Below are 18,449 nucleotides of genomic sequence, written 5' to 3' on the forward strand. Positions count from 1 at the left end.
CAGTCCACAGGATATTCTACGGTCACATGATATTCTGCGACCATCAATTTCCATCTGTGCCAAAGACTGAAGGGCAAACTCAAGAAATTGCGGCCGATCTGAGGTTTAAGTTGCTGAACTGAGTGAATTCTGTAAGGATATCAATGGAAAATGGCCCTAAGAACTTTCGTAACTGTTGATCATGGGATGGCCAATTCCCGTGACACCCCAAAAGCACTGGTAGCGGAATATGGAGCATGTGCTGCTTCGTCATCAATCTTATCAACAATTCCGGTTGGAATGGGTCGTCGTCCTCTTGCTAGAACCGTTCTCTCGAATTTCAATACCATCTTCCTTAGTACATTTCTTGAGAGAAATTCTCTTCTCATTCCTTTCAGATGCCGATATTCCCTCAATGCTGCACTGTAATTGCTCCCGTTCTTATAGACCAATTTTACTAACAGTGCAGAGTCTGTCTTATCACTAGTAATGCTGCTCCTCATACTATCATGTGTATGAATTGTGAGCTCATGTGTTTTACGGCCTGTACAGCGCCATGTTTACTCCTGGTGGCGGAAAGAGGAACTACTTTTTCAGGGTAACTCACTTCCGCACCGTCTCATTACCATATTTTCCACATTTCAATGTAATACGTTGATTACAGCCTGCGCCGAACCACCGTGAATAGGAGCACTTTAATTGTAACCAACTTGTACATAGTAATTCCTTGTGTATGAACTTTGTATTCATGGCTGTCGAAGTGTTCCGTTTGTCATAGTAATCGCTCAGAAAATCATTGCTCAATACCTACCAAGAAAAATAGTAGTAAAGTTATAGTGCATTTATTGAGCTTCACATTCTGAGATTGAGTTGTGTAAATTAAAGATGAAGAAAGATACACACGTTATGGTAGTGGAAGACATCTTTGAAAATATGTAAGAAGAGAACTATGGAAATTTGTCTTCTTCTTTTCTTAAGTTTAACTTTGTTCTCAGCACCTAGGTTGTAAAAAGCAAAATTTACTGTGTGAAAGTGTATCCAAACGAACAATTTTTTTTGGTATCCAATATTCTATCCTACTGAGAGTTGATTCATTTGCACAGAAATATTCCACTTCAGTTACTTGGTAGCAAACGAGACTCGCATGTATTACGAACTCAGTTCGTAACTCAACCTGAATTTCTAATTTAAATAATAATAATAATAATAATAATAATAATAATAATAATAATAATAATAATAATAATAATAATAATAATAATAATAATAATAATAATAATAATAATAAAACATCAAAAACTACAGCACAACTGCGTTTGTGATAGTAAGCTTCAGTGTTGATTGCACTGGCGGGTAGTAAAAGTTTTGTTTCTTTCGACTTTACTTTCGTTCGTTTTCACTCTTTGCAAAAAATAAATAAAATAATAAAATTAAATTAAAATTAAAATTAAAATAAAAAAATATTGAATTAAAGTATTTATGCTCGTTCTCAAGAAAATTGTGGATCTAATAAGTGCATCGTAGATTCTGACCGTGTCATTGAGGATTTTCTGAGAAACTAATAGGGTAAGTTTTCTTTCCCAGAAGAGCTTCCTCTAAACAAAATGTTCTATGCATTCTATATGGAAATTAGAAAATGCATATTCAGAATAGTTTAGGTTTTTAAACACTTTTTAATGCCAAGGAGTAGATAGAATATTTTATTTTGTTCTCCTCGTGAAATTAAACATATACCTTTGTTTCTTTCTTTCTTCCTTTTCTTCACGGTGGCCCTGAAGACTCTTATCTAGTTGATAGCGAGTAGCTCACCTCAAGGAAAAATATCGCACAGCAAACAAGTTAATTCGACACGTGTCAATATACCTTCTGAACAGGATTGGATGTGCATTTTTCCCTTTCATGCTTTCATAAAAGAAATGTATATCTTTGTTTCTCTACGTGCATATATGCGTGCCTCTACCATTTCATTTAAACATAGTACATAGATCGAACGTCATAGTGAATACTGTTTTTCCCCGTTACAGTACAACACGTAGTATACGCAATATTTTCTTTACTTTGTGTTTTTATTTTGTTTGTAGCAATGTATAAAAAAGTGGTGTGATATATCACTATTTCTTTAATATGTTCAAAAATAGAGAGGTTTTAAAATACATTTTCAAATAGTTCTAGCCAGTTCTCTATAACTAACTATATTATTATAAGAATATATAAATAACAACGTTTATTGTGTAAATGAAGTGTAAATGAATGGATATGATGAACAAAACCTAAAATATTTCCTTATTTCCTGAGCGCCCAAATCAAGATGATACGTGCACTGACCTTTCTGGAGGACTAACTACAGAACTAAGACAATTGATATTGGATGAACATAATAAACGTAGGAACAGAGTGGCTAAAGGGGAAGAGCCAGGGCAACCTTCAGCATCTAACATGAATGTTTTGGTAAGCCTTTTGCTATTAACTATAACTGTTTTCTCACTTCAAGGTAAAACTAATCACACCATAGATTTGCTTGGATAAAAACACATAGTTATCTTCACTTTTCCTTTTCGTATCAAATTTACGATAGCTACATTAACTTGTAAAGCAACTATTTTATTTATTTCTTTAACACCTAATAAAAGTGCCATTTAAAGTCATGGCCAAAGTATTTTAATGGAATTAAATTGCAAAGTCTTCTAATGCTAGTGGACATACTTTTAGTTGGCTTCCTGAGAATGTCAAGTTTATTAAGTAAAATTTGTTGAATAATTACATGCACATATTTGAAGTTGCATAAGGTTATAAGTTAATTGACTAAATCCGTCATTTGTAAACAAAATTTTCCTAAACTTTTCAATGTTAATTGCAACTAAATTATTATGTACTTGTTACTGTTACATGTTTTGATTATACTTCTAATAAGTAGTAATATTATATAATTAGGAATTTCTCATGGTCATTTGTTTTGTTTAGAAAAATACTTCTGAACATTTTTCTTTTTTTGTATTTTTCAAGATATAAATTTCACTTGTTTAAGGTAAATTGTTACTATATATAACAACAGTTTCATAATTATGTTTATTGACCAATGACTTTTGCTAAAATTAAGTAAACATTAATAATAATAAAAGTTGGTAAAAGTGCTAAAATCCACATAGGATTAAACCCATATTACTCTTTACTCGTTTCTTCAACATTAAGCACTTCTCAAGTGTAGCTGCTATTGCAGCATGTTCATTTATGCATTCAGCTAAGCCCATTAATGCAGACAACTTTTTCAAATCTGTCAAAATAACAACAATAAATAAAAGTAATTAAGACTTACTTTCCTAATAATTGTGTTATCTGTTGATAATTTGTGCCGCTTGTTGCATATGTTACTAAAGTATTCTGCTATGATTCTCGTTTGTTCATAATAATGTTGGTGCAGTCGGACGAGTTGTCATCATTGAAAAAATGGTTGATGTTTTTGTACCTATTTGAGAGGTATTCATTAGTTAATTATTTAGATTAGGATAATCATTAGTCATTCTGAAGTTTAAGCATCTTAATTTCTTGGAGAAAGCCGCTTCTCTCTCTCTCCCATATCTATTAGTGCTTCTATTCTAAAGCGATCAATGAGAGACATGTTAAGTATATAAAGGAGTTTGGTTATCTAAATTCCTTATTAGAAGTTAGCAAATAATTTGTGTGAGAAGACTAATGACTGAAGAGTTATTTGTAGGGTTGTTTGCTTTAACCGAAATCTAAGTTTTTTTTTATATATATTTCTTTGAAAATATTTTCTACAAATTTGTGTAAATGTATGTATATTTTAGAACTGGGATTCCGAACTAGAAGCGATAGCACAAAGATGGTCAGATCAGTGCATACTTGGACACGACTCTTGTCGGAAGAGTATAGGTAAGCGGCACATTCTATTAAGTACGTAATTTTAGATTGACTAATGGATTATATAAGAAAGGGTCAATTGAAGGTAAACCGCAAGTGCGACATTTAAAGTATACTTTCACAAACAATGTGTCTACGTAACTGGCATTGTAATTAACTGTATCTTTAGGGATTAATTTTCCACAATAAAGACATGAAAGTAGAATTGAGTTTTACATAGGTTCGAAATAGTAAACGAAAGAAGTGCAAAAATTAAATATTCTTGCCTTGTTAAATAAAAGAGACTCTATTTGTTGTGAGTGGTTATTAAAGGACTGATGCCATGAGATGCAAGGGGGTAAAACTGAACCTCGAGAAAACCCATATGCATGGTATTACTTGTTAAAATCTGCAATAAAATTATTAACTAATGACTAAATCGTATTCTCTAGAAAAATACTTGAAAATATCGCTTTGAAAAAATATATAAAATTCAGAAAATAGCACAGATCACTCCAAAGCACAAACTTGCAATGTATATTGTTCTTTTCATTCTGGCCTATTAACCAAATTTATATTGTTTCATTGGTTCGTAATTACAGACAATACCCAGGTGGGACAAAACTTCGCAATGTCAAGGTCTACAAATCCGAGTGAAGAAGATGCTCTTGTCATAAGTAATGCTATAGAAAATTGGTACAGAGAAGTAGATGATTTTAAAATGGCTGAAAATAATCAATTTAAGGCGTAAGTATATTTATTTATCTTGCATCTGATAACCACATATATAAATATATTGTTTATGAACTCTGAAGGTGACTGTAATAAATTACAACCAGTTAAATTTTGTATGGTTTTACACACTTCACTTTAGATTCTATTTCATAATATTCCCTCATTTTCTCGTTTGCTTTTCAAACGATTTTTCCACTTTTTTTCATAAAACAATAACTTCACGCCTTTCCCGTACGAGAAATTATGATGTCCGTCTTCGTCGTTAGGACATTAACATTCTCATTGCCAGTGACGTATTCACAATTTTGCTTCGGGGGGCTTATGCACAGCACGTGAATAAGCACTTTTGGGTGCAGACAAATTTGAATAAAGTTTGGCATAAGAAATTTATTTCGGAGGAATGGAGCTTAGGTCCGATAGCCAAGCCCTAAATATGCCACTGCTTATCGTATTTTTCGAATGTATTTAACAATAAATACCGATTTTAAGCACTACTTTCTGTTTGAGGATTCTATAATTAATTCCTGAATAGCATATTTACCTCTCAAATTTGCTTTCTCATAACATTGCAACTTAGTTTTATTATTATTATTATTATTATTATTATTATTATTATTATTATTATTATTATTATTATTATTATTATTATTATTATTATTATTATTATTATTTTGATGAATTGCTCCATGTCTGCTATATTAAACATTAACCATTCAACAGGTCTGAATACTTTGCTTCTAAAACAAAGTATGGATGCTTCGGAAATCATCTTTCAATTAAGGACCACCGGAAACCTCATTACTAGTTTGTGGATATTGGGTAATCATGTTGTTCTTCAATTAGATAGGCAACAGCAATGACCTGTGTTTGTATTATTCGATATTCAACTCTATTTCTGGTCAGTATTTGTTAAATGAAAGACTTTGGCTCTCTCTACACTCGAGGTTAATATCCTCCTTTATTAAATAATTATAATTGTGAATGTTTAACTTTTTCTTCTTTATCTACAGAGAAAAACTTGAGTTTAAGCGAACGTTAATGATAATTTCTAAATATAGTTATGACTGTTGTATTAATGATACACAGCACATCTACAAATTTCCTGCACGCGAACAGTATTTACTGACGTCAAGCATGCAGCGCATATAACGGAGTGATGACTGTTAAATGTTAGGAATTAGCCTTTCATACAGGCTATTTTCACAGGCAGTGTTGTTTAGAATACATCTAACACAAACATAAATAAGTTTCATATACCACAGTGAAATTGTATTAGAATTAGAAATTATGCGAGTTGTTGTAAGGTATAATAGAACGAGAAACTGTCGGAAATTGTACAAAAAGTCACACTAAACGTACATGCATGGGATATTTATAGTTATTATTAAAGTCACCGTTACCTTATAAGATCGTAACAGATTGCCTATATTGACAAATTCGGCCTACATAATCACTCTTGTTATATATTGCGAAAAAAACTGAATTCAAAGTGCATTTTCGTTCAAACGTGCTTTTGTGTAGCGTAACGGATACATCTCCAGACGGACGGATAATGACCAAAGCGTGGAACCTATTCTTCATTACTGAATCCATTTCAAGATATCATTTCTCGCTCTGCAGCACACTTTTTCACTATGATGACCAGTGTTCAAACCGGAAATAGTACATTTCCAACATGTCTGGTTAGAAGATACTGATATGGATTCTAATAACTATGTATTGGAACACTGAAGCCATATGAAGATCGGTTGTCCTTATCCTCTATCGGTTGTCTTTCTGAATTCGGAACTTTCCGTTTCCGTTTCAGTGGCGAGGCGCAGTAAGAAAGAGGTATTCCTTTCTTTATGCACTGAATGGATTTTAAAAAAAATAACAGTTTTTCGCTCCCCATTACAATATTTGTTCTATTTTAATCAATCTTGATTTATACCACTTAAGGTGTAAATAGAACTCTAACACATAAGATGGAACGTATTTTGGGAACTTTCATTCGATTAAAGAAAATAGCACCCCCACACACTTCTTAATTACCGTTAAATGTTATACAAGGCAGTGCTCCCTCTAAAAGTAAAATATTGTTTACCTATCTGGAAAATGGCATGTCCTACAAACATATTCAGGTTAAATTCATTTTTAAACTCTTTTCTTGCAATAGTACCTTCCAGAATATCTTTCACATGCATGATGACAAAACACAGACATCTGCCAACAGTAACCATCCAGCTACCTTGTGGCCATCATTTAATTAATTACTTAAAACCATGATGATTTCAGGGGGTGACCAGGGAGGGAAATTCCCCCAGAGCTATATTTTTTTCCGGAGCCATCTGTTCTATTGATCTGAATGTGAATTCATAGCTCGTTCTTGGTACTACTTTTGTCCCCCAATGTATTACAACTTCTTCCAGGGTGAAATTTACTGAAATCATCACTGACTTCAAATATGTGTATAAATTTACACGTGGCTAGCCACGGTTCGAAACGTTACTCTCAGAACTATATCTAAGAGTTCCACTCAAGCGAACACAAAACATAAATCGCTTCCATGTCTTCGACATAGGCTTATCAATGACGCTGTCCAATACAAAATATGTCGTTTACATGGAAATATATTTTTCTTCTGTGTTTTTGAATGCGAAATTCAAATCTGAAATTGCTTTTTTTATGTATCATATACAAATTTTGTGAGAAATTGAAAAGTTTGAAATTTTGTATTGTGAAATACCTATTTTTACTGGCGATGATGAAATATGATTATTTAGTTTGGTTATTGAAATTTAGCGTGCCTTTTCAGCAGCGAGGCTATTTGAGACGTGGATCTACAATTTAAGGTGGATTCAGAAGCACCCTGTCGTTCAATGTTCTCTACCGGGATTCGAATCGAGACCCCATGCATCTAAGGTGATCGTGCTTCCCACTAGACCGGCGGAGGGGCAGAAATGTGCTAACAATATACGCTCATTTAAACATCACACGAGAGAATTTTTTTCTTTATTGAAGGAATACGCTGTTTAAAGAGGGTTTCTCCTCATCGCTCAAATTTTCTTCTGCGTAAGAAAAATGAAATGAAATCTTTGATTTTTAAGTCCCACGATTATGACGGTTAGACTAAAGGAGAAGATGATGATCAGTAATGGATGAAATGGTAGAATGAAGAAAGTGGGAGAAAACGGGAGAACCCCGAGGAAACCCACACATTGTTTGTCCACTACAAAGCTTCTACGTAAGAGTTTTTTTTTTGTTTTTCTTTCTTTTTTTTTTTGGCGTTATGATAGGGAACACTAGTTTTTCATATTTGGCATCAGTCTTTATCTTCATTTCAGGTAGTAGCTCATTAACATATAGTGATAACCGAGTTCAGATTTGTGTTGCCTAACTGATTCCATATGTTCTAGCATTTGAATAATTTTTGGTTCGATCGTATTGTTATTTATTGATTGGCGTTTCGTTAGGAGTGGTCGCGTTTTTAGTGTTGTGTCTCTTGTGGTAGTGTGTGCTGTGCATCTAGCTTTCAACAAAGTACTTAATAAACGCTTAGTTATTTGCAGTGGAGTGCAATGTCCCGTGCGTGTAAAAACAAATTTGACTTTATTATGTGCGTGGTGAATTACATTTAAAACTCAAAAATGCAGTCTTACATACTTAGTTAAAAAGGTTAATGAACAATAATAAATGGTTGGAGAAGTCTTTGCCCCACCTATGTTGCACTACGTGTTGCAGGAGCTTTCGCAACTGGTTAAAGGAAAACGCAGTTCAATGAAACTTGCACTTCCTATGACTTCGCTCGAACAAATGGAGCATGTAACTAACTGCTACTTTTGCTTGACAGATGTAAAAAGATTTTCCTCTAAATCTAAACATTAGATTAAGTGCTCTAGTTTAAAGTCAGCTATTCGCCTAGCTGATCTTCCAGTACCACACATTGAAGATCTTCCAGTACCAAAAGCTCCAGAACATTACACTATTGATTCAGAAGAAGATGCTTCAGATGTTCCGAGGAACAGGAAAGATGCAAACTTTCAGCCATCTACATTCTAGTCAACGTCACCTCATTGATCACACAAGAAGAGCTTAACAATCTTGTTCGAGACTTAAATCTTCCTAAAAAAATAAAATAAAAATAAATAAGTAAATAATAAAAATCGCAATTGTTGGACTCCAAACTTAATTTTTTAATCTCTTGACAGTCATTTTGAGGACTATTTTGTTGAAAATGCATGCATTGCTTATTATAAAAATGTAGTTGGCATATGTCAGTCTTTGGGACATGAAAATAATCCCTCCGAGTGACGCTTGTTCAGTGACATCTCGAAACTAACCCTGAAGGCATGGGGTGTAACATTTCTTTAAGATTACACTTTTTGCACTCACGTCTTGACATTTTTCCTCAAAACCTCAGTCTAGTAAGTGATGAACACGATGGACGTTTTCGTGAGGATTGCAACATTTGAAAAGCGTTACAGTGGAAAATGGACTAAAATTACGATTGCTGAGTATTGTTGGTCTATCATCAGAGAAAGTCCAGAAGATGTCTACAAGTGTAAGCGACCGAAGAAAGTATTTCAAAGTATAAGCCAACAAAAATTAATATTAGTATAATGCGAATTCCTAGTCTATATTACTTAGTAAATATACATAAATATTTACATTTCGTATAATGTGTTGTGGTCTGCCCAACAAAAGCGCCATACGATGGAAAATTTTGGTTTCCACCAATGAATTCGGCATTTGTTATTTAAATAAAATCACATAATTTTATTTGAGGTACAGGGAAATGTTCAAGTTTGTTGTAATTTAACTTTCCCTGTTCTATATATTTCTGGAATTATATAAGAAAATATCAAACACATTCGTAGATTGATTTAATCCTGAAGCTTAAATAATACATCAAACTTTAGTGCTCAATTATTACCCACACTTGTTAATATTTTGTATGTTACCGTTGCCTTATTATTACGTTTTATATGCTATTGTCATACTAATTTGTTCGATTCTAGTGCAAACGGACATTCAGTTGTGTATATAGACTTTTTGTCGTAATTATTTACATAAACATTTTCCCATTTTTGCTCTGATAAGCTGGTATTTCTCGACAGACAGGTTGGAATTGATCATCTTTCTGGAAGAGGGTCACCATTTGCGGAGGTCAAATTACCCCCCTGAGATTGAGATGCATATGCAATGTAACCCTTATCCGGGCAACCGGGGCCTCCCAGGCCCAGTAGCTTCATTTTTCTAAAATTTCTCAATAACCATACATATTTCGAAGACATAAAATACTGAATTCTTCTATCTTTCGACGAAGTTAAAATCATGAACATATCGAGTTGGTAAAGCTTTTTTTAAAAAAAAAAAAAAATTGAAAATCTTTTCCTGACGTAACCGGGCAACCGGGGTCTAGGAGGCCCCGTATAACTTTAGTGAAATACCTGTCAAATATTAGATTAAATTGTCACATAACTATATATTGAACACGTGAATATTGTAACCTTTAGTCGGAAGAGTATGCGGCAACAGACATTGAATTTTGAGTGTTCTGCTCTTAAAATATATACTGGGCCTAACAGGCCCCGGTTGCCCGTTTACGTTACAAAAATGTCTGGACCGGATTTGCTATTCTGCTTGGTCGGCTTCCAAAAGCGTCACTCGAAGTTTCGCTACTTGACAAAAATATATACCGGTACATCCTAGACTAGTCTGAACAGTAAGTGACAATAGGCATTGATTTTGTGTATTCTGCACTTAAAATATATACTGGGCCTCACAGGCCCCGGTTGCCCGTTTACGTTACAAAAATGTCTTGCCCAGATAAGGGTTAATCAATAGTAGAATGATATACTAACCGAAACTTAATACTCTGTGTATTTTGGAGAGTCTAACCCTGCAAATAAACCTTTATATATATGAGCGTCAGTGAAATTGAGTGAGTAGGTGGAATTCGTTGCGATCTAACCACATAAGATTATGTAGGTAGTTTAATTTCGGAAATCTCCCCGAAGAAAAAAGGGAGATTGTCTGGTATGTGTCATTGCATAGAATTACATGGTAATGGTCAACCTTCTTCTCCAGTTTTCTAATATTGTAAAACGTGCCACAATACGTATATCAAGCAACATCAAAATATTTGCAATAGTGATGCCTGAGAATTTTTTCGCACCCATTGTGCAATCCTCAACTAGACCTGTCCGATATCAACATTTTCCCCAAAATGAATTAATGTATGCATGCCAAGCGATTTTGGTCACATCATAATGTCTGGTATCTTGTTCAAGATGGCTTTGTAGTCAGAATCTCATCGGGGTTCTGTCAGTGGTACTGTTGCGCCTAGGCAATTATTTTAACAGTGAATGCAAATACGTCGAAAACTAACGAAAGGATATGTGCTAATTCTACATAGGCGTTTTACTTTATATTTAGTATTAACAATAAAACATAAGTTTTAGTTTTATTTTCTGGCTTACCTTCAAGGATAGAACAAAGTGGAAATTATTGCAAATTAATGATTCTAATATTTTTTCCATTTTAGTAAGAATTGTATTGGAATAAAGCATACGTATATAATCTATAAATGCGTCGAGGTATTCTAATCTTTGTGTTTTATACATAATACTCATTTCAAAAAATAATAATAATAATACAATTGAATTAAATGTGTCTTACAGTGAGCATTTGATGCCTGCAGGACATTATACCCAAGTAGTTTGGGCAGAGACAACAAAAGTTGGTTGTGGATATTCTAAGTTTCGAGAAGGAATCTTTTACACAAAATTTCTCATTTGTAACTACCGTGTAGCCGGAAATTTCCTGGGAGCTACAATCTACAACTTGGGGCCTCCATGTAGTGAATGCAAGTCTACACAGTGCAATGATAAATATACTGGTTTATGCGGTAAGTTTAAGGTTTCGTTTCTATTCGCTGAATTTCATAACATTTATTTATTGTTAGTTACGGATTAGATTAATGAAAAGCAATTCAATTTCGTAGGGTATTCTGTTTCAGGGTACTTTTGTAGTTAGTTTGGGCTCTTCTCTACAAGCTAGAGTGACCGGAAAAATATTTTTCGAACGCAGACACAATTAAATCGAAACAAAAAATACTTCAATCACATTCTGGCGTACAAGAACGATAGATTTTAATTGAAAGATTAGATGTAAGAACCAGTAGGTCCACTTTTAGCTAATTTAATATTTCCACACGATTCATTAGGGAAAGAAATACTCTACATTGTGTGCAGGAATCATGTAGATCCTACATTTATATTCAGTGTTATAATGTAAATGGAGGTACCAACATACAGTGTTCATGTTGAAGTTAGAGAAAGAGACAGCAGCTCGGGAAACAATCTAAAAGTGGAAATACCTGGTTCTTGCATCCAACAATTTAATTGTTACCTTATATTTTAAAGTTAGCCAGTAGACGATGTTGATCATTAATTGTTTCTAACATATTTATTTATAGATATATAAGGTGCTACGCGTCTTATTTTTCTAAGAGATGGAATAGGTCACAAGTTCTATGGCTCGTGACCCCACCTCAAATGAAACAGGTTGTCAAACTCACGACTCACCACCAATGTCGACAATCCCAACAGACCCAATTCACGGAGTGATCCATTCTGACACGGATAGACCTCAGACTCATAGTGAGCCAATGATCCTGACAGAGCTATATGACACAGAGACAATACAGCATCACAGACACATTAGGCGAACACATGACGTGGATGCTAATGTAATTATATCGAACACGATCATATCCTCTGTCTGTGTCTTCATACTACATTTGCAATTACCCTTCATCGTTTGATCTTTGCATTTCTGTGTGTGTCAAAGCATTGCACTGAAAGCTAACACAAGATTTATCAGGCTATTAACGCCTTAGCACCATATAAAATATACACTAAAGATTTTTTCTTATAGGTGATTGTCAACATTTAATCGAACTAATCTGTAAACTTGTTTAGAATATAAAATATGCCACTATGTACAAGAAGTTTTTTTTTTCTGAAATCTTTCTTCCAATTACTAGGTTCAGAAATTACTGAATTATTTTTAACTACGGAAAGACTAATAAATATGAAATTATTCTTGAAAAATTCAAAGCATATATTTAGGATTGATTGATAAATGTTTAAACGAAATCAAAAAATCAATGTTTGAACTTTATTGAACATTATTAATCAATCATAAAATTCTGTAGAGATGACTTTCATACTAACATTACATGTATCGATATGCTTCTGGATCTCAGGGTCTGATCAGGACAAAAAAGTAGGACTTGGTACCCGGTCGGGTCTAGTTACCGGGTCACACTGGGTCTAAAAGCGATACTCAGACCCAGATGACCCCGAGAAACATCATAAACCAAGTGATCTTATTTTGCATTATCTATTGTATTAGTGGTATAAGATTATTATGTATTTTAGAGTCTGTTTTCCTATCTTATATGAAGATTTTAAGCACGGTAATTTTAATTCTGTATTTGGTTACCATAATGGCAGTTCAAGTTTTTAAGACATGACAAAGAGAGTATTCTTGCTATTTAGTATTGAATAAAGAAAAGAAGTAGAATCGCCGTCAAACGAATATAATGTAATTATCAGTGTTTCATAAGTGTGAATATGACTTACAATGAATTTGATAACTATGTTTGCTAGACAGTTGTTGAAAAATATTAAAACATCAGATAAATAAACTTGCTGAAAAGTAAATTAATTCTTGGCACACCAACCTTAAAGTGTTAGGACTTATCCGCTGGCTTGTAGTCTCCTTGCTGTTACTGCAGTCTCTCTAGACCAAAGCTCACTACTTCTTATTTTCAACAAGCTCCCCATTGGTCCTTATGACACTAGATGAACGCTGAGATGCCAATATCGTCTGCTGAATACGAACGCTGAAACACTTTTGCTTTCATGCTGATCAGGTATCGTTTGAATTCCGCCATTGTCTAGCTTTTCTTTTATCACTCACAAAGGAAACGAGGGAGATTATATATCGCAGTGGAAAATGGTTTATACACCAATCGAAAGCACTAATGACACCTATTACGGAACTGTAATAAAAAATTTCCGAATGCATAAACTGTGTAAGTTATATGAATATACAGAATGTCCACAAAGTCCGTTGACACCCCTAGAAATCCTAAACGGTGAGACAGATGTATAAACAAGAAAACAGTTTGTCATTTCAAAAGTACAACGCATCAAAGTAAAATGTGTTGCCCCAGGGTCACCCACAGAGTCTCAGGTGGGGTCCAACTCAAAAATTATAAATGATAAGGGGATCAAGTAGCATATCGTTGGAAAGCTATTGGGAAATGAAAGAAGATCTCCCTCTCTTCCTTGTCAGCCATTGAATTATGCCTGCTGCCAGAACTGCTTCCATTTCAACTGCTTTGTTTACTCTCGTGAATTCAGGACACCTCTTCACTACATATGATCGACGCATAATATTTCCATAAACGGAAGCTCTTCTCTCTGGTAGAATAACTAGTGTATGTACCTCTGTTGTACGTAGTTCCGTGTTCGATTTGCCGTGGGAGAGGACAACAAGAAAAAAGATCACTTTCATGAATCATCCATCTCCTTTAACCTAAAGAGAATTGCCGCCGTACAACTAACTAAAAAGAAAAAAAGAGAGAAAGAAAAATGGTCAGATGATAATACATGATTTTACCTGCTCACCGTTTAGCTCTTGTTAGGATAAAATGTATGACACTTACGCAGCACTTGCGGAAACTTTCGACTCGCCCTAGAGTAAGGACATACCGAAGAGACCTCGCGATCGAGTTCGAGGTTTAAGTCGCGATCGCTACCTCGATACTGGCACATACACATGGATTCAAATGGGTAAGCGTATGCCCAAGATGTACGCTACATCGCTACCTAGAGGTCGACCTCGAGAGTGAAATAGTGGTCGCGATGATAAACAAGCGAGTTTGTTTTCACATCGATATCCAGAGGAACCATCGCTGTGGCTCGTGTTCTCCTTGGCTCTCCCTTAAGCGCTGCACAGAATAAAGTCTTCATTTGGTTAGAATTTCGTCTGCAAAGATTTGTGGATGTCTATGCTTGAGAGGTTTTGCTGCCCTATTAAATTTGATTATGAAGACATATTAATAGAACTAGTAAGAAATGTTCCAGCAATATGGGATAGGAAATAGAAACATCATAATACTCACGTTTCAAATAGAGAATTTAAGAAAATACCAATTGAAATGGAAATGTCAGATAACTTATTCATATTTATTTGAGAATTATACTGTAGCTTATTATTATATAAGGCAGTTGTGGTTACAGCGAGGGGACTTTCAGGCTGAAATCCGCAAATTGTGGAATTTCTAAAGATAAAAAGTTACCGTTAATCATTTCTATGCTTGAAAACTACACACACCCCAATTCCGAGATTAATGAAGAAGGTTTTCTTCTAAATTCGTTACTGAAATAAGGTAAAGAAATTCCTGCAAAGACAGGAACGTATCTGTAGGAATGATCTTTATGCAATAATTTCACACGCGTTATAGTAGTGTTTCTCATCAAACTGGAATCTTATAGCATCTTATAGCAAGGGTGCGACCTCCTCGCTATATGCACCCTTCATTCGTCGCGACCTACACACCGAGATAGCGATAGTTACTTAAACTTTGACCTCGATCGTGAGGTCTCTTCGGTATTCTTTACTCCTAGACTCGACGGAGTAGGGAGCAACAACAGCGAGAAGGAAGCGAAAGGTTGATAGTGAAAGCCAGTATGACCAACTAACGGACGATAATATTACTTTATCGCCTACCTTATATTAAATATAATTCGTATCATTTTTATTCTCCTTTTTCCCATAATAGCCCACAAATAACCTTTTTTTAAAATGAAACCTCAACAACTTTCTTAAATCAGAATAAAATTGGTATTACAAGAAGTTGTTAGGTTAGTTAAATATGAAGAGAAAAGGAAAACACTAAATTTTCAGAGAACTTGCCGAAGAACCTAAGAGTATATTAAATGCACATCTAAAATTCTTTTCTTTATATTAGTTCAGTAAACTATTTAGATGTTCAAATATTACAAAATAAAAGATTCATCTTTGGCTTGCATGAACGTAAGCAAATCATTGAGTGTACTGTACTTATTTCGGATCTACTATTGAGTGTAAATAATAAAACTAAACATCATATTCAAAACAAAAAGGTCAATATTTATATATATGACAAAATGTAACTGGATTAACCGTCACCAAATATCATGATTTCAATCTAAAGTGAAGGAATTATTTTTAAAGCAAACGAGATGTTTAGACTGCACACACTTTAAGCGCAAAATGTTAAATGAAAATGTACGGTTACCATTTACCGGGAGATATATAACTTCTGTAAGAGCATGGTGAAGGGGAGCATCTTTGAAATGGGTGCTGGCCATCGACACGTTAGCGTAAAAGACAGTAACATCATTCACTTATGTTGTGGGTTCTGGTAAATAGCAACATTATCTTTTTTAAAAAAAATAATTTAACACTGGACGCATAATGAGTGCACAGCTGAAACGGCCCGTCCGTTTTTTTTAAGCCTGCATTTTAGATTCAAATCATCATATTTGAAGACTGTTTCACCACTTACATTTTGTTGAAGCTCTGATAATAACTGAGTTACTCTATGTCAGGGTCGTCCGTTTTTTTTTAATCCTTCACTTTAGATTCAAATCATCATATTTGAAGACTGTTTCCTCTCTTACGTTTTGTTGAAGCTCTGATAATAACTGAGTTACTCTATGTCAGGGTCGTCCGTTCTTTTTAATCCTTCACTTTAGATTCAAATCATCATATTTGAAGACTGTTTCCTCTCTTACATTTTGTTGAAGCTCTGATAATAACTGAGTTACTCTATGTCAGGGTCGTCCGTTTTTTTTTTAATCCTTCACTTTAGATTCAAATCATCATATTTGAAGACTGTTTCCTCTCTTACATTTTGTTGAAGCTCTGATAATAACTGAGTTACTCTATGTCAGGGTCGTCCGTTTTTTTTAATCCTTCACTTTAGATTCAAATCATCATATTTGAAGACTGTTTCCCTACTTACATTTTGTTGAAGCTCTGATAATAACTGAGTTACTCTATGTCAGAGTCGTCCGTTTTTTTAATCCTTCACTTTAGATTCAAGTCATCATATTTGAAGACTGTTTCCTCTCTTACATTTTGTTGAAGCTCTGATAATAACTGAGTTACTCTATGTCAGGGTCGTCCGTTTTTTTAATCCTTCACTTTAGATTCAAATCATCATATTTGAAGACTGTTTCCTCTCACATTTTGTTGAAGCTCTGATAATAACTGAGTTACTCTATGTCAGGGTCGTCCGTTTTTTTAATCCTTCACTTTAGATTCAAATCATGATATTTGAAGACTGTTTCCTCTCTTACATTTTGTTGAAGCTCTGATAATAACTGAGTTACTCTATGTCAGGGTCGTCCGTTTTTTTAATCCTTCACTTTAGATTCAAATCATCATATTTGAAGACTGTTTCATCTCTTACATTTTGTTGAAGCTCTGATAATAACTGAGTCACTCTATGTCAGGGTCGTCCGTTTTTTTTAATCCTTCACTTTAGATTCAAATCATCATATTTGAAGACTGTTTCCTCTCTTGCATTTTGTTGAAGCTCTGATAATAACTGAGTTACTCTATGTCACGCTCGTCCGTTTTTTTTAATCCTTCACTTTAGATTCAAATCATCATATATGAAGACTGTTTCCCTACTTACATTTTGTTGAAGGACTGATAATAACTGAGTTACTCTATGTCAGGGTCGTCCGTTTTTTTTAATCCTTCACTTTAGATTCAAATCATCATATTTGAAGACTGTTTCCCTACTTACATTTTGTTGAAGCTCTGATAATAGCTGAGTTACTGTATGTCAGGGTCGTCCTTTTTTTAATCCTTCACTTTAGATTCAAATCATCATATTTGAAGACTGTTTTCCCACTTACATTTTGTTGAAGCTCTGATAATAACTGAGTTACTCTATGTCAGGGTCGTCCGTTTTTTTTAATCCTTCACTTTAGATTCAAATCATCATATTTGAAGACTGTTTCCTCTCTTACATTTTGTTGAAGCTCTGATAATAACTGAGTTACTCTATGTCAGGGGACCCTTGTGACACCCTGCATCAAAATTAACTCACTCAAAATTACTTTTATAACCCTTACACTACATTTAAGTTCAATGCATTCGGGGTATTACCATGGAATGAAAAGAGCTTAAGAATTATTAACGCTTAAATTACTGTATCGTTTACTTTCTCCTCCCTTCTTTTCCCTGTGTTTATAAAGTTGTCCCTGTTGTACTTCCAATTCACTTTTTAGTCATCTTAATTTTAGTTCTATCTTTAAAAACGTTATTATATTTCATGAAACATTAGTAAGACAAATATTAAAAACGTTTCCATATTGTTTCAGGTAAACAACAAGCAGTACCTTGAGAAATAAATGTAAAAAATGTAGTGTTAGAAAATATTCCTGACACACTGTAAATTCAGAAATATATGAATAAAGTATAATTTCTACAAAAATAACAGGCTTATCATTTATAAATAAATATGGCTTTACCTACAAATTTTGAAGAATATCATGACCGTCACGCCCTGTTATTTCCCGTCTCACCTTTCTAATGGATCATTGCATCTACGTGAGGTTTTCTTTTCTAAAATGACCTTTTCGTATAGATGTTGCCACCCCAGTGAAAACTCTCTGGAAAGCCTCTCAAAGGTAGTGGACTTGTCTTGACATAACTGTACTACGTGCCAACTTACTCCAATAGAAACTCTACTGCAGAGCTGTAATCTGAACTCTCGACTAACACATAGAGTAACGCTCTTTCTGGAGTTAAGCCTTTAC

General features: G+C 34.2%; 1 protein-coding gene across 2 annotated transcripts in view; it reads left to right on the top strand.

Moving 5' to 3' along the window:
* The window catches only part of LOC145671826 (venom allergen 5-like), a 41,547-nt gene extending 23,440 nt beyond the window's left edge, over positions 1-18,107 (top strand). For both annotated transcript variants that reach the window (XM_081741054.1, XM_081741055.1), the window contains 5 exons: positions 2,275-2,427; positions 3,786-3,870; positions 4,440-4,584; positions 11,235-11,461; positions 18,012-18,107. In XM_081741054.1, the coding sequence (XP_081597180.1) occupies positions 2,275-2,427; positions 3,786-3,870; positions 4,440-4,584; positions 11,235-11,461; positions 18,012-18,034 (633 nt within the window). In that variant the 3' untranslated portion in view covers positions 18,035-18,107. The remainder of the gene's footprint in view (positions 1-2,274; positions 2,428-3,785; positions 3,871-4,439; positions 4,585-11,234; positions 11,462-18,011) is intronic.
* Positions 18,108-18,449: the final 342 nt, after the last annotated feature.

Source organism: Thermobia domestica, chromosome 15 (assembly GCF_964235325.1).
Source record: "Thermobia domestica chromosome 15, izTheDome1.hap1.1, whole genome shotgun sequence".
NCBI classification, from domain to species: Eukaryota; Metazoa; Arthropoda; class Insecta; order Zygentoma; family Lepismatidae; genus Thermobia; species Thermobia domestica.